This window comes from Electrophorus electricus, chromosome 2, assembly GCF_041902795.1.
Source record: "Electrophorus electricus isolate QZ-2024a chromosome 2, ASM4190279v1, whole genome shotgun sequence".
NCBI classification, from domain to species: domain Eukaryota; kingdom Metazoa; phylum Chordata; class Actinopteri; order Gymnotiformes; family Gymnotidae; genus Electrophorus; species Electrophorus electricus.
This window is the reverse complement of record NC_137498.1, coordinates 32,996,400-33,019,899: the sequence shown is the minus strand read 5'-3', so window position 1 is coordinate 33,019,899 and position 23,500 is coordinate 32,996,400. Positions and strand designations below refer to the sequence as shown.

At 38.8% G+C, this 23,500-nt stretch overlaps 1 protein-coding gene across 1 annotated transcript; it reads right to left on the bottom strand.

Moving 5' to 3' along the window:
- Positions 1-508: 508 nt before the first annotated feature.
- On the bottom strand, positions 509-23,451 carry myo15aa (myosin XVAa). Its single transcript, XM_081725144.1, has 64 exons — positions 23,274-23,451; positions 22,622-22,704; positions 22,406-22,469; positions 22,128-22,237; positions 21,967-22,041; positions 21,326-21,416; positions 20,677-20,780; positions 19,963-20,026; positions 19,735-19,848; positions 19,379-19,540; positions 19,141-19,254; positions 17,038-17,096; positions 16,788-16,911; positions 16,583-16,678; positions 16,363-16,494; positions 16,153-16,278; positions 15,981-16,058; positions 15,746-15,900; positions 15,586-15,631; positions 15,370-15,494; positions 15,092-15,209; positions 14,830-15,005; positions 14,637-14,721; positions 14,495-14,548; positions 14,320-14,401; positions 14,065-14,195; positions 13,866-13,961; positions 13,547-13,782; positions 13,268-13,446; positions 12,612-12,684; positions 12,120-12,311; positions 11,769-11,875; positions 11,507-11,595; positions 10,183-10,306; positions 9,204-9,268; positions 8,982-9,110; positions 8,507-8,582; positions 8,199-8,337; positions 7,907-7,997; positions 7,626-7,794; positions 7,048-7,163; positions 6,890-6,949; positions 6,702-6,777; positions 6,477-6,592; positions 6,233-6,351; positions 5,972-6,113; positions 5,777-5,888; positions 5,361-5,435; positions 4,916-5,121; positions 4,530-4,672; positions 4,329-4,401; positions 4,116-4,188; positions 3,637-3,710; positions 3,458-3,540; positions 3,225-3,355; positions 3,029-3,123; positions 2,860-2,937; positions 2,670-2,766; positions 2,377-2,537; positions 2,079-2,212; positions 1,773-1,906; positions 1,519-1,652; positions 1,295-1,435; positions 509-1,086 (listed from the first exon to the last, which is right to left on the bottom strand). The coding sequence occupies exons 1-64, from the start codon at positions 23,397-23,399 to the stop codon at positions 985-987; spliced, it is 7,134 nt and encodes a 2,377-aa protein (XP_081581270.1). The 5' UTR covers positions 23,400-23,451; the 3' UTR covers positions 509-984.
- Positions 23,452-23,500: the final 49 nt, after the last annotated feature.

Here is a 23,500-nt window from a genome sequence, read left to right as displayed (position 1 = left end):
GATTACTGTGGATTGGGTTGTTGTTCACGCTTACTCTGGTCACCAGCCGTCAAAGCCAATTACAGTGCAGAAAAGATTTCCTGTCATCCAAACAGAACAACTCAAAACATCAGTCCGCTTTACAGATTTAAAATATGCACTCTTAATACAACGCAGTGGTTATACTATGGTTTGCTATGGACCTCTTTCGGTTCACGAGCAGAGCTGATTTAATAACCAGCAGCTTGCAATCTGAAGAAACATCTTTTGATGCCTTACGTCATTTATGTAAACATAAATGAGGTAAGGCTCCGGGGGTACGGATGTAAACAACCGTCCCCGTCCCCCCCCCCCCAAATGCTTCAAATACATCTAAAAAGAAATGTGTTCTTGAGGAATAATATAGCCCCTAATTTGTCTTACAAACAGATGGTTCCAAAACATTTCTGTGATAGATAAATCGCAGATTCTTTGATAGACATAATGCAAATAAACAATATAACATAGTTCAAAGAGTTTGGTGGTTTGTAAACATTTAATATTAAAAACACAATGATTTTACAGTGTTGTATGGTTCACACAGCATTTTAAAATGACACAAACATTTGCTATTATACACGAGGACAACATAGTTTAAGGATTACAAATATTTAAAGAGAGAATTCAGCAGTAGAAATATGGTGTACTTGAAAAAGAAGCACAGGCCTCCACAATAATTGGTTATATCTTGCTTTGTATCTTGCAGATATGAGATCAAAGCTTATCATACTGAAATAAATTCTTCAGTATGTGTCCTGAGGTACTCATGATATTTAAATTAAAAGACTTGGGTTCGAACCTATAGCTCAAACAATTGTCAACTACTGTTATGCTGAAGGTGAAATTTAGCCCAATCATTCCAATTAGTAGTAATGTGGTATAAGATATAACAGACTGCAATGATTAACTCTTACTGCACAGTATTTAAATGACAGTGGGCCGTTTGGGGTGTTGTTGGGAGGCAGGTCAGAGCAGAGTAATCTCACTGGGAGGCAGTGTGAGTCTCTTCTCTCGTGCTGACAGCATGTTCTCCATGTGCATTGCAATGACACGGCACAACTCCAGACTCTGCAAAGTCACACCCATGAGGACCACATATTACTCAGCAATCCATGCACTCAGGTACTTAATCCTCTCATAAGGTCACATGTTATTTATTCACTTATCACTGTGAACCAGCCTGACTCATTTAATTCATATAAATGACCAGAATCTCTTTTTCTAGATTTAGTTGTCTGAATTTTTTTGTTGTTGTTGTAGCGACCTCAGCTCATACCTGGTCTACCTGCAGCTGTGTGATGCGCTGAGACATTAGATTCCCCAGCAGTATCTCCACATAAGGGTAACTGGAGCCAGCTGTTGGCCTCTGCGTCCGTGTGGATTGTACCTCTTTCAGGGGGAATTTCACCATCAGCTTCTGAACAGCAGCAATAAGACATCAGTATGATTTTTTAAAGGTCTAAATATGTTTATTGACAATCATCTTATAGAATTCCTTACATGTGTTTCCTTGTTTAGAAAGTTCAGTCCATTTTGGTTGACAGCTAATATGCAGGGGCAGTTGATGAAGCTGTTGCTAGTGCTCAATATGTAGAAGAACGAGGAGCCAAACATCGGCAAAGCACTGATGAGCCCTGTAGTCACAAAACATACAACAGTAGCCTGTTTTACACCCGCATTCCTACTTTGTTTCCTAGCTGTCGGCCTCTGTGACAAATGCCACAATGAGACAGTGAAGGTACTGTACTACTCACCCAGGAACTGGGACATGGCCTGATGGGGACTCAGAGGCTGGACCTGCTGCATGTGCTGGGTCACCATATTCAGCCATTGCTGGGGGCGTTGCAGTCCATACAGCTGGGTAGGAATACATTCCAGAACCTCACCGCTTTATGGGAACAGAAAGAAGGGAGAGTTTACAGGAAAGGGGAATATCCACACTTTACTGCTGCTAATAAGCAACATCCACTGTGTGTGTGTGTGTGTGTGTGTATGTATGTGTGTGTGTGTATGTATGTGTGTGTGTGTGTGTATGTGTGCATGTGTGAGTGTTGAATTACATGGTAGGAAGGCCGACGGATTCTTTGGCACGGTGTTGCAGGGCAGCTAGTTTTGACACCTGCTGAAGCTGCTGCTCACTAACCTTCCCCTGCAGTACAACATCCAGGAGTCCTTTTAAGTAGTCAGGCGCAACCTGCGAATAAAACGTATGGGAACAAGGATCTCCCAGTCTGTGAGAAAAGTCACTTTAATATGCATAACGATGCATTATGCACTGTGCAACTAAACACAGTGCATCTAAGCAAATAAACGTTCAGCTAACAGAAAGCTGGTGAGTGAGATTGATGTGTGCATCACCTGGTTGTAATGCACAGTGACTCCAAGCTCATTGTCAAATTTTAGTGGCTGATTCCAGATCACTCTTCTAAACCACAGACTATAGTTACTATCAATAGGCTCTGCCTCTGTGGCGATGTCCAAGATGTACTCCCTTTTGTTCAGTGGCCGAACATTCTGACCTACAGATTGAGAGTAACCAACATAAAATAGGATTTTTTTGTCCCCAAGTCATTTTCTATTATCAATATGTTTATTATCAGTATATACATTCTCTTTCAAATATAATGGTGTTATTAAGCATATATTTTCACCCCTGTGTGTGACAACAAATATGGCGTATTCATCCATTGCTTCCTGCCTGTTTAGACCCATCTCATAGCACAGCTCCTCAATAGCATCCAAAGCAACCTAGACATGACAGTCATTGTAGAACAATGAATTTAATTTGAAGGTTATAAGAATAATATAAACTCTATAAGCTTGGGAAAGAGGGGAACTCACTGAGCAAGTCTTGATTTTCAGATGCCGCTCAATTCCACCAGGAAGAAGAAACAGCTGACGTTTGGAGCTCCTACCAGCCTATAAGTGCCAAGAGCACATGCAGGAACAATATAAGCTACACCAGGAACAACCACACTCTTTGATTCAAGAGTGAACATGGATAACTTGCCATCATTGCCTTCAGTTCCATGCTGTTAGGATGCTTGTTGCGCCCACCATATTGGAATGTCTTCCTGAGGTTCTGTTCACAAGCTTTGGCAATGCCTGGCAACATCACAAACCATACTCTGTTTTCAAGAACACTAGTATTTAACTGCTCTAACTAGTATGAACTGATGAAAGAGCAGGCTGTAATAGTACCATACCTTGGAAGTGCACACCAGAGCTTGCGCAGGCATCTTGGAGGTATCTGAGTAGATAGGGCTTCAGTACTTCTGAGCACCGGTAGTAGGCTGTGAGGATGTACAACAGCCTCCAGCCCCTCTGACAACTGTCCCTGAAGAATACAATAAAAGACAAAAACTCACATCACTCTGCCAGTGACAATAAAGTGGATGCAATAGACCTTTTCATAAAGCAGAAAAAATAAGATAAATACATTTTAGAACTTGTATTTCCTGTGATCTGTTTGAGGACCTGGCAGTACACTTCATCCCTCATCAAACCATACTCGCCACTAAGCTACAAAATAAAATAAAACACATTAAATGGGCACTTGAGTATATTTACTAACAGAAGACAGCAAATGGAGTTTTAAAATGAGATGTTTTGGATTACATTCAGTATGGTGTTGATGATGTCTTGCTCAGTTTGACCTTTCATCGGATAGTCCCCCATAAACTTCATTATAGCTGGAAAAAGTACAGGCAGATGTATAAGATACATATCTATTTGTTTAAAAATCTTTTCTTTTAAATTCTGATTTGGAACATATTCACATGTCTGAACAGTTATTTTAGCAAATGGTCACATGCAGACAGCTGGTCTAAACATGCATAACAATTCTAAAGGACAAAACTTTGATCTAACTTAATTTTTACAGCCTACAGTAAAAATGTAGACAATTATTCAGCAGAATGTCCTTTTTGCTAAATAGCTCTACTACATCTTAACTCTATTTTTATAATTACAAAGAAAATTATTTAAAAGTAATTTAATTTGCAAGTCATGATGTATTAATGTCTCTCAGCACTTTAAATGAGTTTATAATTAAGCTGAGATTTGAAAGAAGGCTGTAGAGTGAAAGTCTCCCTTACCCAGAAAGATGTCTGCTGCCATCTTGTTCATATTTTCATCACTAAACTCAATCAAGGACTCCTGGATTGGGGACTATTTAACACACCAAATACATGGGTGGCACAAATAGTATTACAAAAATTTAGAGATTTTTTGCTTTATAAAAATTGTTCAATTTCTAACGATTACACACAATAAATGCAATAAATTACATCAATTTGATTCTTTTGTACCTTAGAAAATTTCACTATATCAGATGGTTCCCTGGCTTCTTTTCCTTTTTTTGACTTTTGCTTATAGGAATCACTGTAAAATCAAAAGGGATGGCATGTTCATTATTGAAGAGTTTTAGTTCAACACTTTCATGGCAGCCCACTACAAACTCTGTAAAGTTTACAATCACATTTAGGTTCTATATAAAGTAGCTGGCTAACCTGTTCTTTTTCTGAACCCCCCTGAAATATTTCTTGGCAAACTCCACCATGTTGTATTGGCTGTCCTGCAGAATTCTCTCATCAATCTCCAAGCTTCCATAGTCTGTAAGGGCCTCTGTATACTCACTCACTGGGCAGGCCACCTAGAGGTAGAAGGAAGAATCTGCAATAAATTATTTTCACATCCTTTTCTCAGGCCCAGTGAAGGTAGACAGTGACTGTTGGATACAACATTCAGCAGATTTAGAAAGAGAAAACAAAGATTGCCAGAAGAAATACTGCACTTCAAACATTCCCAGAATCATCTATAAAGGAAGACATATCAAGGAAGACATTCCAAATAAAGTGGTTCCAGGGCAGAGGCTTTCCATTCCAGGATCACCTACTTCAATGGAGCGGTCCAGCTCCTGGGCAGCAACACTGGATCCCACAGCCACCACCAGGGCTGCAGAAGCTGCTACATGACCCTGCTTATTCTTGGGCTCCTCTTTTTTGTCCACAGGGAGGTTGATGAAGTCTGGAGCAGCCACCGGCTGCACAAACTCTACAGGGAAAACCCCTGTACGACCCTGGACTGCTCCAAACTTCCAGCCTTAAGGAGGCACAAAGAAATCACACGAGATGGTGTACAACAGGAATCATGATAAAATAATCTGGAAACACACATCATGAGTGTGTATGAGATGCAGTATAATTTCAACCAAGGAAAATCAAATTTAAATTTACTGTTAATGAGGTACCCGCAGTAGAATAGACAGAAAGCATATCAAAACGAGAATGAAAACTAGATGTTGAACAGCACTCCATGCAAAGCAATGCACACTGACCCACCAAAGTCAAGTTTATCTCTCTTTATCTCTTCGAGTAGTATGACCTTCTTTTTCACAATGCAACCATAGCAGTGGCCTGTGGAGCAGCCACACGAGCTAGAGATCAACATTATAACTCTGGTAAACATATTTAAAGCACACCACATCATTGCTAACCATTTTGTCCTGACCACCAAGTGGGGAATAGGCAATATTTCAACATTCCACTCATCAAGCACCCCTAAGACTGTCAACAGTTTGACAAGTATTTCAGCCAGACTGAAATATACTGCAACACTGTTTCCACAGTATGATGTCCTTCTTGAATAACTAATGATACTTTTTTCCCTAATCTTAAATCATTTGGATGATGCAGATAACACTTGGCATCACAAATCACAAAAGTGTGTTTTTAAGATACGCATGAGAGTTGATCACCTTCCTCCAAGCCCTCCATTGTCTGCAAGCGTATAATGTCTCCTTTATGGAAACTCAGCATTGTTCTGTCATCTGTAATGCAATTACGCACAGCAACCACATAGTCTGAGTCCTAGAGCAAAAGAGAATATGATTACTCCACCTCTTCACAGAGATGAGCCCTGAACTCAGCGCATGTGTGGAGAGGAGGCTAACCTTCCTCAGCTCAGTGATGAAATAGTCAATCATGGTCTTTACTTGAGGAGCTTTAGCTGAGAACAGAATCAGTTTCTCATTGGTGAAGTTGAACTCCAGCATGTTCTTGGAGGGAATGGTGACAAACATGATGTCGGTGTAGCTTTGGTGGGAGACACACACATTCACATACATTATTATCATCAGCAATTCTGAGAGCCAAGGTAAAGATTTGATTCGTGTGCTGTCTTGAGTAGATAGTTGTTTTCTGCTGAAGCCTACCTATATGGTCTTAAAACTCTGAAGTAATCTGGGGCCACTTCACTGCTCCTCACCATCTTTAGCAGTTTAATCCCTCTATGAGACACAGAGAGCACCTGGACACCAGTGCCCACACTTCCCTGTAATACACACACACACACACACACACACACACACACACACACACACACACACAAACACTTTAGAGAAACCTGATTAAAATTTTTATTTGAAAAAGTATGTGTAAGATGAAAGACCTCCTCACAGATGCTGGGAAGAGCCGTGAGAAGTAAATCTCCCAGCTGTCCCTTGCTGCAGTGACAACCTTTTTCTTCGCATTCTCATCTAGTGTTGAGGCACCCACATCAATGTTGTGCTCACCTGTCACATTGAAAAAGACACACCAGGGACGTGTCTCAATAATGTAAAGGCTAAGATATTTATTTGAAAGCATTAGCATCTTTTACACCATCAAATGAATGCTGCATACCAAAGAGGGATTTCATTTTTTCCCTTTCTTCCTTAGTGATGCGAATGCAAGCCTCTGAGAATGTATCATGGACAATCTGAAATAGAAATCTACTGTCAGTAAGGCAAGTGCAACCTCAGGCAATAATGATCCATTTAGATGGTCCAGAGTAATAGGTAAGTGCCATGGATATAAGCAAAAATACTCACCTGCTTGAACAGAAGATCTAATATGAGGGGGTGGTTAAAGCTGTCCTTAGGATAGAAAACCTAAAAAATCAAACAGAAAAGAAGCATGACACTTCTCTACTGTATGGAATGTTTGTAAATTTCACAGAAACACACACACACATACATGCAGATCTAACCTCTTTCCTCAGGTAGATTTTCCAGGGGACATTTGTATAGGTGTAGTGTTCCTCACTGCTCCTCTTGTGGAGCTGAGTCTGAATGCTCTCCTTTTCAATAGGAAGTTCTCGAGACACTAGACCATCCAGTCACATTTGGTTACAAACAAAGCAACAAAACTACAATATTATTAATTGAGGAAAATTAAAATTAAAATTACGCAACTAAAGGTTGCATATTAGCTAAAGTTAATGTTCATGAATCTACCATCAGGAGAACAGTGAACAACAACAATCGTGTGCATGGCAGGGTTGCAAGGAGAAAGCTGTTGCTCTTCAAAAACAACATTGCTGCCTGGCTGCAGCTTGCTAAAGATCACATGGACAAGCCAGAAGTGTTATGTGGATGGATGAGACCAAAATAAATCTTTATGGTTTAAAAGAGAAGTGCTATGTTTGGAGAAAGGAACTGTATTCCAGTATAAAACTTTCATCCCTTCTGTAAAACACAGTGGTGGTATTATCATGGTGTACACCAGTTGACCAAACAGGTCTAGTTTTTAATATCTGATATATGTATTACAAGGAGTTGTACTAACCAGGCTCAGGGGGTGGGGCCCTCTGACTGACTGCAGGTACTGGAGGTGATCTGACCACATGTACTGGAGGGGATCCCTTTGCCTGTATGTTTTTTGTTGGTTGTAATCTTCCACTCTCACCTTTAGACTCTCTCATACCTGAAGCAGTTAAGGCTGGACCATAGGTCTTCTTTTGTTAAGTGGTGAAGACATTGAAGGCATACTGGTCATTCACAGGAGGTTTTTATTTGATAGCAATGGAGTAAGGAATCATATTAGAGTAGAATGCCTTTTAGATCTACCAGTGGAGGTGGAGATCGCATCTGGTCCTTAAGAATCATCATAGCTTCATCATGAGGGTCTGGCTTCTTAACAAACACTTTAGCCTCTTTTCTGTGATTGCAGAAGAAAACGAGAGATATAACAGGAAAAAATCTCTTATTTCTGTGCATTTAAAGACAATGCATTTATATATTTAAAATGACCTATATGTTATAAACTATAACCTATATATTATAATATGGTTGTGTGGTATACATCAATTCAGGCTACAGTCCATTATAATGGTTGAACTGGTTGAAGGAATGTACAGACCTTGGGATCTCTACTGGCTTGACAGAGCCAGGATGGTACTGTTTGATTATGTCTTTGATGTTGTGTGTTGGTTCTAGATGCTCTGAATTCAAGATGGTTGACCTCACTACGTCAACTGGTGGTACTGTCCTGGTTGGGCCTAAGAAAATACACCCAAACACTTATTAAAGAACAGAATACATTAATGACTTGCTTATGCATCAAATGTACAATCTACTCTAACCTATGTGATGTTGAGAAAAGACAAAACCACAACAGAACTTAAATAATGACCATGATGAAATCAGAGTCATGACTGATCGACTTACTATTATGGCTGGAGGGCTTTGGTACTGGAGCAACAGGAGTTGAAATGTGGGGAATAAATCCAGTTTCAAATTTGGTCTGTGTTTTAAAACAAAAGCTCATCATTTACTAGGAACATTCAGTAACAATACCGAATAAACAATAGTGCTTGTTTTGTCTGTCATTTTTCTGTTACCTTAGCAAGTATTGTAGGAGAAAAGATAAACACAACTAATTAAGATGTTTTAGATAATCAAATATATTTTAGAAATCGTTTACTGCAGCAATGGGCTTTTTGACTTATATTTATATTATATTATATACTGTTGAGAAGTTAATATAAGTAAGAATTAGAAAATGATGGCAGTTGAGTGATCGAGTATAAAGTTATGAATGAGAATAAGAAATTGAGTTTGAGTAAAATAAAAGTTAGAATAAGGCACATTTAATAATGAACAAAATTGCATAAAGCTTTCTGTTTAGCCTTGAGATACTCACTGGGCTTGACTGGCTAGACCGGGGCATTGGTAAATGTTCTCTGTGATGTGGCATACCAGAATATGGCCCACTCACTGAACTGTACATCTGCTGTTGAAGGGCCATTGCATGCATTGTCATTTGCTGAGCCTATTATACAGCACAACAGACCAGCAATTAGATCTACAATAGAGTACATCTGAAGCACAACCAAACAGGTCAACATTTAAAACTGTGACTCACTAGTATGACTGCCTGCTGGTTGATGATGGCTTGTTGCTGTTGTGCTAGGATGCTGTGATCTACTCCTATTAGAAAAATGAGGGAAAAAAGTATAATAGAACAGTCTTATTAAGAACAAAATGAGATATATTCTAAAATGCTTTAAAATGATTCTCACGAGATTTAAAATGATTCTCACAAGATTTGCTAGCTTCCTAGTTTTGCTACTCAAAATGAAAGACTGAAAATGAATGCTGTTATACCTGGCACATCGGTCACTGGTGGTATGTTAGGTAGAACTGGAATAGATGGCATAACAGGCAAATCTGACATAGAAGGTAAAGGTGATACTGGGGAAATTGCTGGTACTAAGGGATCTGAAGATCTAGATGTAGAGGTAAGCAATGTAGGCAATGAGGTCGTAGCTGGCATAGGTACAGGTGGCATCATTGCTCCTCCCATAACTGGTAGTACTGGTACCGCTGAGAAGAACAAAGATAGAAATAAATCTTACAAAGTGCTGTCTAAAATCTATTGCCTTATTGGAACAGGCCAGCACTAATAATATTATTTTAATACAGAAGCAAAAATAACTTTATAATAAGATTTATCATTTTATATTTATACTTTTATGCCCTTATATAAATGATGAAGTGAAAGTAAATAAACACTGCTATTTATTCTAGACATTATTAGCAAGAAAACTGGAACTGCAATGCATGTGCAAAATTACACAAGATAAGAGTTGAGAAACTAACTTTTCAGTAATGAAACTCAGTACACTCATATTTATTAGTAGTAGCAGCCAACCATATTCATCATAAACACAGGCAGAGCAATAAAACAGTCACAAAAACAAAAAGCATAATTCCAAAATAACTGGCTGCCTGAACTCCAGTCCACAGGGGAATTGCGTTTAGGAACCAATTGACACAAGGGCTTCCATACATAATTCATGGGTGGTAGAGAGAGCTGAGAGGGAGGCAGAACTATGACTCACCGCCGGGCTGCAGTCCTGGAGGATAGGACCTGCTGGCTCGTGTCTTCACCTCCCCTCCATCCCCACCTCCAATCCCACCGGCTCCCTTCATATGGCTGGACATACTGGCTGACTTCTCCAGGTCCTGGCCCAGAGATAAGGAACGCACTGTCGCCTAGCCAGGGCCTTGTCCGCACTCAACTACAGAAGAAATCTATCTCCCAACACTCCCACCCAGCCCCACCCCCTCTGCCCCTGGGAGTACCTTATACTCTCTAAGAGGAGCTTAGTCTGCAAACAATTACCACAAACATCTGGTTTTTACTTGCTATCCTGAGGCATTTCAGGTGGTAAAAACTCACTGATTATGTGAAGAGCACTAGTTTAAAATTATGGGAACAATGTAGATGATGTTTGATATTGACCTGCTGGCTTATACAGTTCTTGTGATCCTTTTGAAATGAGGAAATGAGACCAGGTCACTCAATCATGCCTAACTAAAAGCACACTCTTGGCAGGTTTTGAGCCATTACTCTACAGGTGTTTAAATACAGCTTAAATTGGATATTAGTTTTAATGGTAATAGTCTATGAGAATAAGTGCATCTCAGAAATACGGTAATCCAGTAATTTAATCACCCTCAGTGGTAGGTATCTGGTGCCGAAACAACATTTGATACTCAATCACTTACACTCCTAGGTTCAAATGAACCATATCCAGCACTGGAACTAACCATTCATCTTACTATATATATATATATATATATATATATATATATATATATATATATATATGTGTGTGTGTTCAAAATTGTAGTGAAGTATACAGGGTTTCCAGAGAAACAGGAAATTTCAGACAGATTTCCTTCGTCAGTTGTACAAGCAAATTTGTACTGAATTTGTAGGAGGAGAAATCAGTTTATCTTAGAAAAAGTAGATGTTTACAGCCTTTTCGTCATTTTTCCAATGTGAAGCTGATTATATCTCTTGTAAGTTATACAGTAGACTCCTGCAGTAATGCATAAGAAGGACTGGGTGATAACAATTCAGCCTGTCATCCTAGTTATTTTAATGCCCGTGTTATTTCCCTCTTGACAAGCATGTATTTTATGTTTTTGTCTTGTCTGTAAGAGATTAGTGGAGGACTCTTAAAAAAGGATGCATCTCTGCATCATCCCAGTGGATTCCAAAGTGTTTAATATTAGCCACAGTTTTATTTGTAGGATGATAAATCTATATATATAAGAACATACATTTAACAAAAAGCTTTTGATATGTATTATATTCGACACATCTACATGATTTAGGGCAAAATCAGGACAGAAGGAAGTATCTATAGGACTCACCCCACTGACATCAGACAGCACTGGGTCAAACAAGCTGTCTAGGTATTGGTCCATGCCTCTCTGAGTTGGAGCTTCACTGAAATCTGATTCTGCTGTAGAATCAAAATAATGTAAAGAAGTGGATCATACACTCAGTCATCAAAACACAAAAATGCACAACATAGTATACAGCTTGAAAAGTACTAGATATTTATCAGTCCACAAGTCATGTAAAAGGGGCATTCCAAATGAAGAATATATGAAGAGCATTGAAACATCAGACCATGACTGTAATATCCATCTGAGTCTGGGAGACTGGCACTGGCCAGTGCTGGAGGGATGAGGAGAGGACTCTCATCATCTGAATCAAAACCACTCCCAAACAGAGCTCTGGAATTTGGAACAAAACAACAATAGCAATCAAACAACAGAAGCACCTCAGCCCCTTATTTCAAGTTTAGTCTGAGAAACCATTCACATCTTCCTGTGAACAGACCATGCCTGTCTAAACATGCCTATACAAAAACACAAGATTATTACAATAGATTCCATTTTCATGTGGGTATATCTGGAAACACTTGGTCACACTTTAATAAGGTTTAAAAAGGTTTAAAATGTTATTATTGTTACTAACAGGGTGGCATTGGGTCTGGTCCTGGTTAAACTCTCTGCAGAGATGATGAAGTAGGACTTCTGCTTGGGGAAATCTCTCATCAGCTCCAGGTCTGCAATCAGGTCCATCACATAATCATGCCCTGCAAGCTCCGCCCACTGCCCCTGTTCCTTCATAAGGACGGAACACCCCTTCCAGGCTTTTATAACACCCCTATAGGACCGAACATAGAAACAGCTCAGCACAGTAACCTTCCTCACCAGCACACTTGAAATAAGTTGGTACCATTCCAGCACATAACAATTGATTCTCACAGATACATTACTTCTCTAAAGCTCATTCATTATACATAGAGGACAGTAGAGTGACCTAGGTTAAATGACAGATGAAATAAGAGTGGTTAGGCGATGACCCTGCTCAGGACTGAAGGATCAAATTCTCTGTGTTAATCAGCCAGTTTGGGGTCTTTAATACAATCAGAGTGTCCTGCCTGGATCTGGGTCTCCCTCATACCTGTGCTGAAGGATTTCCCCAGCTAGATCCTCTCCACTGGTCCAGGAGTACAATGGACACAGGAAGGAGGCCCCTGGGGATAATAACATGATGTTTGACAACCATGGTGAGAAGGGTGGTGTGAAAAAGAAAGACAACACCTCACACACTTTTTTCCATCCCATTTAACATCAGAGATCAAGTGTCTCTTAATCTATGAGAGCACTACACTTGTCTCCAGAGAGTTTACAGAGCTAGAGAAACTCTGCCAGGATAACTTAGGCAGATGAAAGAGATAGGAGGACCTTGACAGGAGCTGGGTACAGCCCTATTGTGTGTTCAAGATCTGTCTTGTGTGGTTGTGTTACGTAAATGCTCTTGTATCCTTCACCTGCCAAAACAGGGAGAATCTACAGATGGTAATCTCAGAAGACTGACACACTTGTTTTCTACATTTCTACAGAAGCCTTTTTAGATCTCCTCTCATTTCACACTTGGGTTTCACATGAAACCTACAGCAATGTCATCGCTCCTAGACTGGAAAGATAATATAGTTTTCTGTGGCACACAACATTTACCCAAAGCATTTGGATTTTAATACAGTTGATATTTCCTATAGCTTTTAAAAATTATTTGATGAACCCAGCGTATCCCTGCTGAACACCTGTGACTCTCACCATCAAAGCAGTGGACCTGCAGCACCATGTTGGCTTTCTTCCTGTTAGCAGTCCACTCAAGCACAGACAGTGGGTAGGTCCTAGCCATCTCAATCCCATAAAGGGATTTCTGCATGGCTTGTATCAGCTTATGTTGGCAAGCTGCCTTATAGCTATCATGGGCATAGTCTGACACAAACCTGTAGAATTCAGAAAAATACAATATGGGGCAAAATATCAAATTATATCATGGTGTGCAAACACATTCATTTCAGAGGATAAATGGATCTCATGTCTCACTTCAGAAGGTATTTCTCTATTTTGGCTGAAGGTGCAAATGCACTCAGGCATCCGAGCAGAAGCAGCCAGCCCCTCTCAGCATTGTCTGGGTTGCTGTTCCTCCAGACTTGATTGGCAATTTGACACAAAATTTCATCTCGCAAGCCAGGGTAAGAGAGTCCCATTTGGATGATGTAGTTTCCAAATAAATTCTCCTGAGCCCCATTTAAATGTGGGTCACCCATGAACCTGAGGATCTGCAGAATGGTTTTCTGAGACTGAAGGCATAGCTTAAATATACAAAAGTATGGAGAGAAACAGAAATATTGCATATGTTTACCATGATAAACACATCTAGAGCTTCATGTTTGAGGTCATCATCAATATAAGTTAGTGGTGTCTTCAGAGGTGCAGTCAACATGCCAAACTTTTGCTCCTGTAAAGAAGAACTGAATCAGTAACATTTAAAAATGATCAGCTGTTCCATTGCTCTGAGAACTCTACAGCACTTTATGGATCAATCGAAAAGCATCACCTACTTTGAAGTGAACCTGGATGAATTTAGAAACTGGGTAATTGTTGATATCAAGGGGTAATGTTAATTGAGATTCCACATGAACAGTTGGAGCTTGTACTAGGGCTAAGCAATCAGAATGAAGCTCTCGACCACCTGCAGAAAAGAAAAGCACACACAAAAACAATGTGAAGTACCACTGTGTTCAATTACATTTTACAACCTTACGATTTCTAATTCCCTTAGTTGAAAGGCAAAGCAAACATCATTATAATCCTACCTGCAGCAGCTTGCAATAACCTTCCAAGTTCTGCTGGAATTACCAAGTGTGTTACATTAACTACCTCACGTCTTGATAACTCCTGCAATTTTGAGAAAAATGTTAAAAGGCTCTGAGACATACTGAGGCATATATCTGTTTCCAGAGACAAAGCCATCTAAGGTATGGTTCAAACCATTTCCATTCTGATTCTCTCTGCTTCTGCCTTCCTGCTGGCCTCCAACCTCATCTGAAAGTAGATGAATAATGCCCAGAGGTTAGCAGTGGGCTCACATTCATAGCATGGATGCTGACAGTGAGAGCTGCACTATCCATACCTTAACATATCTCTTTCGATTGACACACAGGTGGACCAGTGAACGGAATTTGACGAGACTGACTCGCATTTTCACATAGCGTTTCCTGTTTGAAAAATTCACAAATGAATGAATGTGAATTAGAACTTTGGGTAGTCATGCTGGGAATTTGTACTGAAGGAAGTCATAAGGGGTTATAGATTAGAGTGCATACCGTACAAGGTAGCCTCTGCAGTGGGCCTGGAGGCCAATGATTTTCATACGAAAGGCCTTGTAGCGCTTTCGAACGAAGAACATTCGGACGTAGCGCTGCAGGGTCAACGCAGCCACATGCCTCACTCTGTCTCTCTTACTCTCCAGCAGGTGATAGATGTTCTCTTTCATGAATAGCTAATGTGAACACATATTGAGTAATTGCAAATTGCAGTACTGCACTCTGGCCAACAGATAATATTTACCACATTAGAGAATCTCACCTTGGAAACACCCACTTGGAAATCTCCTGGCCTCATGGGACAAAGCTTCCTCAACATTATCACACAGTTTTCCCCAGTAGCAGGTGGAGGCTGCTTCAGGCCCAGTAAAGACTTGTATCTATATTAAAACAAAGAGTTTGAAATATAAGCAACTATGTACAAATTGTAATTCCTGAGAGAGAAAGAGAGAGAGAGAGAGAGAGAGAGAGAGAGAGAGAGAGAGAGAGAGAGAGAGAGAAATTACTATTTCTCAGCAACTCAATCACCTATGACATTACCTAAAGAGGAAAACATCAAAAGATATTCTGATTGGATATCCCTCTCTCCTGATACGAATGGTCTCCAAAATCCCAGAGTAACGAAGCTGACTACTGACCAGTTCCATGTCAAATGAACCAGGCTCCTAGAGGAATACACATCATCTCAGAACAATAACTCAATGGACATTTTCCAACTACTGTGGAAAATAGATGGATTTGACTGCTGTTCCTTACTTTATTATTGTTTGGCTTTACACAGCGCACAAAAAATGGGTTGCATCTGGCACAAAATAAGAGAATCACAAGATGAGATAAAAATTAAAAAAAAAACAGACATTGTCATCTTAAAAATTAAGTGAAATGAATTCCAAGCATAAGAGGTTTGATGGTCTACCTCTCCATCTTCTCTGCAAGTTCCATAAGAGACATTTGGAACTTGGCAGCCACTGTGGAGGACTGGTGTCGTCGTGTAACCATGCTGTTCTTCCCAACATGCTTCTTCTGTTGACTGACAGCTTCTGAATAACTCATAAACAGTTGTGCAACCATCTAGAACAAGAAAAAAATAAACTTATATTCTAGGTTACCAAAAACAAAGACCATACTAAATAAGTGCTATAACTGCTTACCTTATTTTTGCTTTGCATGAAAAGGTCAAGGACCTCCTGGCGAACCTGGTCATAATTTTTGTCCAAGAACTTATGGACCTGTTAAGCATTATATTTTAAAAAAAATAATTCTGACCTTTATATAATTATACTACTAAATATTTTAAGGAATAAACCATGCCTTGATATGTACCTGATAAGTGACTTTCCCAGCAAAATGTTTAATGGCAAATTCAGGTAGAGGCATTTTTGGCTTATAATAGAGTGGGTTATGCCCATGATGATAGTGACATTTCTGAAGGAAGGTATGATCTGTAGCCTAAAGATAAAAAGTTTAAAACCTGTGTGAACATAATCTGAAGAACAGGAAAACAGAGACATAAATAGTTGAAATGGGAAGCACCTGTGGAAAACCACTCTGGTCATCTAGAATTCTAAATATCCCATGGGGCTTTGCTGCAATGAGGTCAAGACAAGCCTGATTGTCAGTGAAAGTGACTTCCTCCCAAGGAATTTGTTCTCTGCTGTATTCCTCCTAAGATATTCAAGATTTTTTAGATGCATTTTAAAAACTCTACATATTCACAATGCTTAGAAGATTAGAAGGAACAGAGAAAGCTTACTTGCTCTTCCCTGAAAACTATCTTGTTGAAAAAGAACTGTAGGTATTCATTTGCATAGTTTATGCAGAGCTGTTCAAAGCTGTTGAAGGTGAGGTCCTGTGTAGCATAAATGGCATGATTGACTAGGAAACCATGTTTAAACAATTGTGTGGAGGAGCATCCCTAAATAGACAAACACAAGATAACTTTAAGTTCATCTCAATACCTCAAACCCATAGATATCAAGGATGGAAATGGACAGTGTTTCATTTCTTGGGTAAACCAGCTTATTGATTCGATCTGTTATCCAGTTGAAAAGAAGAGCATACAGGATCTTGGAAACTGCATCTCTGGAATTTTAGAAATAGGAATTGAACACATTTTACAGATCTACAGTTTTTTACAGATCCATTCATCACAATCCATCTATTGTATGTCAAAAAATGTGATTAATGTTTAAAGCTTTGCATGCTTACCTGGCATCAACTGCACTTTCAACTGTTAAGGGAGTGTAGATCTTCTCTCTCAGTGTCTCCTTTATGAAAGTACAACTGAACATTAAATCAGACTACAGAATGGTGTAGTCAAAAGGATACAAACAGAAATAACATGAAAATTTCACACAGGTAAATATGCAGCTGCTAGTTCCTCCAAGTCATTAGAGAGTGACTATAGCCAGCTTCACACAGGTTGCACTTCAGAAAAGTCATACCCAAGTACAGATTCAATATTCTATAATGAGCAGAAGGTCAGAAGGCCTTTGTTGAAACGAGACCAATATGTGAAGAGATATAAACACACCCTGTACATCTGTGACATGACAATTGCTCTCAAGCAATACCATTAAAGAACTTACATTCAGGTTTAATCAATTGATAATGTACCACAGAAGCAAACCTGGTAGATGAGATAAGATGCAACCCCACTTCATTCCCCAATGCAGGGTCTTACAGGACCCATCATATAAGCAAAGTGTGACAGCATGAGAGCTGTGATTGGACAAAATGTAATAACTTTGGCTATGGTCCTTTATTGTTACATAGGGAGGACTTCGTCTCTATTTAGCAGAATTACTTATATTGCATTGCATAGCTTCTGGTGTCATCATATAACAACCTTATTGAGTTGTAGTCTAAATAAATGCCTTAGCACATTTCAACATGGCCAGGACACTGCGAACATTGACAAAGTCAGGCAGGAGTCACTGTGACAAAGACTAGCCTGAAATAAGATACCAACCAATTGTTTGTTTATTTGTTTGTTTCTTTTTCATGCTGAAAATAATGGAAGGAATCACCAAAAAATGCTGAATCAACAAAAGAGAAGGGAAAATGAAAACATAAAGCTGCTGATATCCACTTGGAGCCAAGAATCTAATTCATCACCTTTGACATCCAAAGTAGAATGTATAGGAAATGGAAAAACAATTGATTTTTTTTATATCGATTTCAAAAATGGATACTTCACTAAGTGCTTGGATGTTTTTCAGCTGGCACATGAAAAATATTTGGAAAGAAATATCATACGGAGAAAAGGTATCAGGAATATGTGCATAAAGACATCTCTGTTTTATGGAGGCGTGACAACATGAGTAAGTTAACCACATTGTTTGCTTGGTATATAAAAGTGAAATGTGACCATGTTATGTCTTTTCATGAGCCACAGTAACTGACTTCATAACTTCAAGGTATGTCAGCATACTGCAAAAGTAACTTACATTGAAATATATAAGTAATATGTTTCCTCATTCTTAAATGTGGATTGCCAGCCTATTTACCACTTTTTGTTCTCATTTGCATATTACAGGACACACTCCACAAAAAATGTCACCTAAACCAGTCTGATGATAAATGTCCCAGTAAGAAGCTGATGTTTGATCACACATGCAAGTCATCTACAAAATTCAGAACCTACACCCATTTAGCTAACTGAAAAATTTTAGTTTGGTTCAAGTGAACATGATGGCAAATTTAGCAAAATTCTATAGTATATGAAAAAAAAGGTCCCAGAAATCCATGAATATTTGCCATAGGAAAATTGCTCAAAATGTGGTGGACTATAATTTCTGCCTTGGTTATGATTATCCTGTATTTTGCTGTGCTAACATAAAGTAAGGTTAATTCAGCTACACTGAAGAACTGTCTCACTGACTAACATGTCTACACCCCTCCCTGACTGCCCCAGCTCTGAGTATCCCCTGATCAGGTAACAATGGTTTCCATAGCACTATAGCGTGCTGCCCTGAACTCACCATGTTATTCTATCTGAGCGATTCAGAGCTTATATATGCACCATTTTATGTTTTCTTTTGTGAAATTGTCTGTGCTGTCTGGAACACAAATAGCATCAGTTTTGTAATATGGATCTTGTTTCGAAGAAGCAGCAAAAAAACACTATATCTACACAATTGAATCAAGTGGCAGTTCCTGGCATGGTGCCATGAGGTTTGTCTGGAGTTCAGAAAAGGTCAATAAACAATGCCCACACAGTCCATAATATCCATTCCAATCACTGCATAATACACATTTTTCAAAAAATATATAACTTCAGGTTTAGTAGTACACATCAGTGCATCTTACCATCACTTTGAAAGTGATCGACTTCTGAAGGGCCTCAGGAGAAATCTGCAAAAGTTCTGCCACCACTCTGATCTCCTGAGCACTCACCACTGATGCCATCTCATGAGAATCTGTCTGATCATCCAAAAACAGAGTCCCAATAAATTATAGCATTTTTATAATTGCTGCTGACAAGTTGAATAAGCATAAGGGGAGGCAAACACACAGCAGGTGAGTGAACATTAGACATATAGCTTACCTCATGTCTCTCAAAGAAGACATTCCCCAGGTGCAGGATGGACGACAGGACCCTGAAGATGCTGTTTTGGTCTTCGGCATTGAAGCGAAGGATTTCCATGGCACTGAGGAGCCTATGGAAGTCCTCCCCATCCCTCTTCCCAGCAATCTCACAGTCTCCACCCTGGCCACCCAGAACAAGTGAGCCATGAGACAGACAAGGCATTAAGGTGTGCTCTTGGGTGATAAGGTGATAAAGATGAAAGCCAAATAAAGAAATGTAAATAACAATAATAACAGTCTCCTATTATTTTTATTCTAATTTGATGTAATAACTGTAATAACTACAAAGTGTTCTGATCAGGTTAATTAATTCACCTGATTAAGGTAATAGTAGGTCTCTGCCTCTTGGAGGTACAAGGACTGCTTTTGCTGTGAAGGAAGACCTGCAAGCATCTCATAAAATACATGGTAGTTTCTTTCATCTTTGGCCTAAAGGAAACATAACAAAAATGTTTTTTTTCTCTTTTTAAACCCAATAACTTTGTATAATTAAATATGTAACCAAAGTAACAATTTTAGAGCAAGAGATTTGCAATAAATAACCTGAAACACAATCCTGGATTTTTCAAGTAGATACTGTGACGTTATGGCACCACTGATTACACCCCTGAAAATAAAAATGGAGACAAAATATATATACATTACAGGGCAAAAGTTTTGACACACTTAAGTGGATGTTAAAATCTAATTGCTATTATAATCTAATGGTTTATGACTATTTTTAATTTTTTTTAATAGTGAAAGTTGATAGCCTGTATATGAAGTGGGTTTCAAAACTATATATATGTATGTGTATATATATATATATATATATATATATATATATATATATATATAGAGAGAGAGAGAGAGAGAGAGAGAGAGAGAGAGAGAGAGAGAGAGAGAGAGAGAGAGAGAGAGGAGTATTAAATTGTAGTAAAGTACACATAGTTTCCAGAGAAACAACATTTTGGAGGTTTATCAGCTTCATCAGCTATGCAAGCAAAGAGCAGCATTGCACTTTGGAACTCTGTCCAAAACATGTTTCTCTGGAAGGTCTGTGCACTATATCTCTATGTTTAATATCTCTACAACTCTTACTACAGTACACTGCAGTTACTCACCTGGAATATAAGCTTACACTTGCTAACTTTATTGGTCTAATGCATATAATGATATTGTTTGATAGATGATGATAACAATAACAAATGCCTTGAAATTAGTTGACCCCATAATTCCAAAGGTTATCTCAGGCAGACACTCTTAAGAATCACTTACTCCTCCAAAAATATCTCTATGAATTTTCCAAATCGACTTGAATTATCATTCTTGACAGTTTTGGCATTTCCAAATGACTCTAAGAGTGGAGCTGCTTCAAGAATCTGTAATCACAAGACATAAGTCAGCAATTAATAAAACAACTCATTGTTGACCTCTCTTCTTCCTCTGTGCAAAATCACCAGTCTGGGAGCATTAAACTTGCTTCACAGTATGTAGACCATAACTTCAATTTAATTAACCTGTAGAGGAGGACACAAACTCTGAATCCTTGGAGTGAAATTCAGGGTGGTTTCTGCTTTGGGCTAGAAAGTCAGACCACCCTTTTCTAGAGGGGTAGGAGTCAAAGATTGTATATTTTATAATATAGACTGATCCCTGAAGTTTCACAATGACATATAAGTAAAATAATTAATTTAGATATGAACTGAAAAAAACTTGCTCTTCATGAACACACATGCAGTTTCTACCAGGTCATATTTTAACACACTGTTTCAGCATACAATGTTTTAGTCATACAGTACCTCAATCTGTTTGAAAGCACAAGAAAGGAAAACACACAAAAGACTTGTTAGAACATTGCACATTTGAGACATCTGTAAAGACAAACCTTTACAAAGACTAATAGTTTCATTTATTTAAACCATACCTGCTGTGTTATGTTGCGCTTGTGTTGTATAGCAGCTAGATAACGCAGCACCAGTTTCATGGCCTCAGTCTTACCAGAGCCACTCTCCCCACTGAAAGACAATAGGGAGATTTTACACCAAATGTTTGCTGTAATTCCCTAGTTATCAGTTTAACACCACAGTTAGGTAAACTGGCATAGACACTTGGCATGCGAGGAATTGATCTCTACCTCTTTTGCTTTGCACTTAAGTAATGAGCATGGTGTCTGGTCATCAGACAGGAGTGAAATCAAATGCTGGCAAGCGTGTCATGCCAGCTACCCTGCGCTGACAGCAGGTGCATTTTACAGTGACATGATCCGTATGTGCAGTACCGGCCCAGACACTTGTAGTCTTTTCTTACAAGTATCTCCTTCAGTCAGAGGTTTAAAGTGATCCAGGTGACCAGTTGTGTCAAACAGTAGACCCTGATGGCTACGTAAATCACTTTAAATAACTTGGCTTAAATAGTGTAAAAGGAACTTAATACTTTCATTTTACTCAGATTTGTCCAGTATTGCCACATAATATTATATGCAATTTTAGGTTCTGTAGCCCATAAAGTGCCCAGAAAATTATTAATACTATAACTATAAGGATATTTGATCATAGCTGAACTTACCTGATAATAATGCACTGATCCCGTTTGGCATCCATCATTTTTGTGTAAGCAGCATTTCCTATAGCAAATAAATGCCTGAACAAAATATTTGAGTAGTTAAGCAATTTACCTCCAGTCTAAGTGCCGGATGGAAAGAGTACATGAAATATTTGCATGCTTACGGAGGATTTTCGCCAAAGGCATGCCCTTTGTGTTGCAGCACCATGTCTGTTCCATAAATGTTATACATCTTGTAGGGATTCATGGCTACCAGAATACTTCCAATATATGTCTGAAGAGGACATAATAATGTTGTATTTGCCTTAAAAAATATCAGTCATAAAACATACAAGCACACATGCAATATCAACTTGACCACAGAAACAAACAAAATGGATCTTAAATAGTTGTTATGGGAAATATTGTGTAATCTCTAGGAAAGGACCAAAAATATACTTACATAAATCAATTCCCGTTCAAACCTTCTCTTCAGGTTGAATAAAGCAGCAGCTTCATTCAGATCCCTGGGAAAAGGAGTCCACTCATGGTACAATTTCAGCTGAAGAGGAACTTAGAACACTTTTTTATAGATCACAGTGACAAATGTGCTATAATTTAATGGAACAAAATGATGCTCTGTGACAAGTTAGCTTTAGCAAATTAAATGAGTTCTTACTCAAGTTGTGTCATGTCTTCAACCCCATCCTCTTCTGTTCTCTCTCGGTACAACATTGTTGGCAGGCTTCGGATTGAGTACATCTACATGCCCAAGTAAATATGGATATTGATACTGATGACAGATGAATACAGCAAAACATGATACACAGTGTTTTAACAAATATAGTATTCTTAATCCTGGAGGAATGAAGCTTGTAAGAGTTTCATGTTTTTTGTTGTAATAAGTCAACCTATCAAGCATTTTATGAGTTCATGTGTGGTAGAATAGAAAAAACACCAAGATGTTTGGTGCTGTGGCTTTATATGGATTTGGAGTAGAATACTGCTGTATAATTGTTATTGCCTGACATTTGCACATGCCATGTAAATACATTTTTGCTCTAACATGCCACAAATCTTATTTTACTTTATCAAGACTTCAGTGATGTGATTTGATCTTACCAGTCATGAACAAATGGTCTAAATGTTTTGGTATGATATATAATTATTTCATTTTTTATATATTGCCATTAGCTCTGCAACATACTTTTTATTTTTACTGTAATTACATGAGTTTCAGCAATGAGGATATTTTGGGGATAAAAGACAATCTAATTAAAACCATAAAGGTGGTACACCACAAAAAATTGTCCAGGATGTTAGCTTTGTACCTTATCATACCAGTGCCCTTGAGGTTCACCCTCCCTGTCTGGTGACCACTCAGGCTCAGAAAAAGCAGCCTCTTGACCAGGATACACAGGAAAGACAAAATCCACCAATTCTTCCTCCCTGTACATGGACCATTTTGTGAGGTTCTGCACAGTATGGTGTGGAAGGACTCTTTCTGAAGACCAGACATCATCTGGCTCATGAGGATCTGTTGTATGGCCTTGAGCCC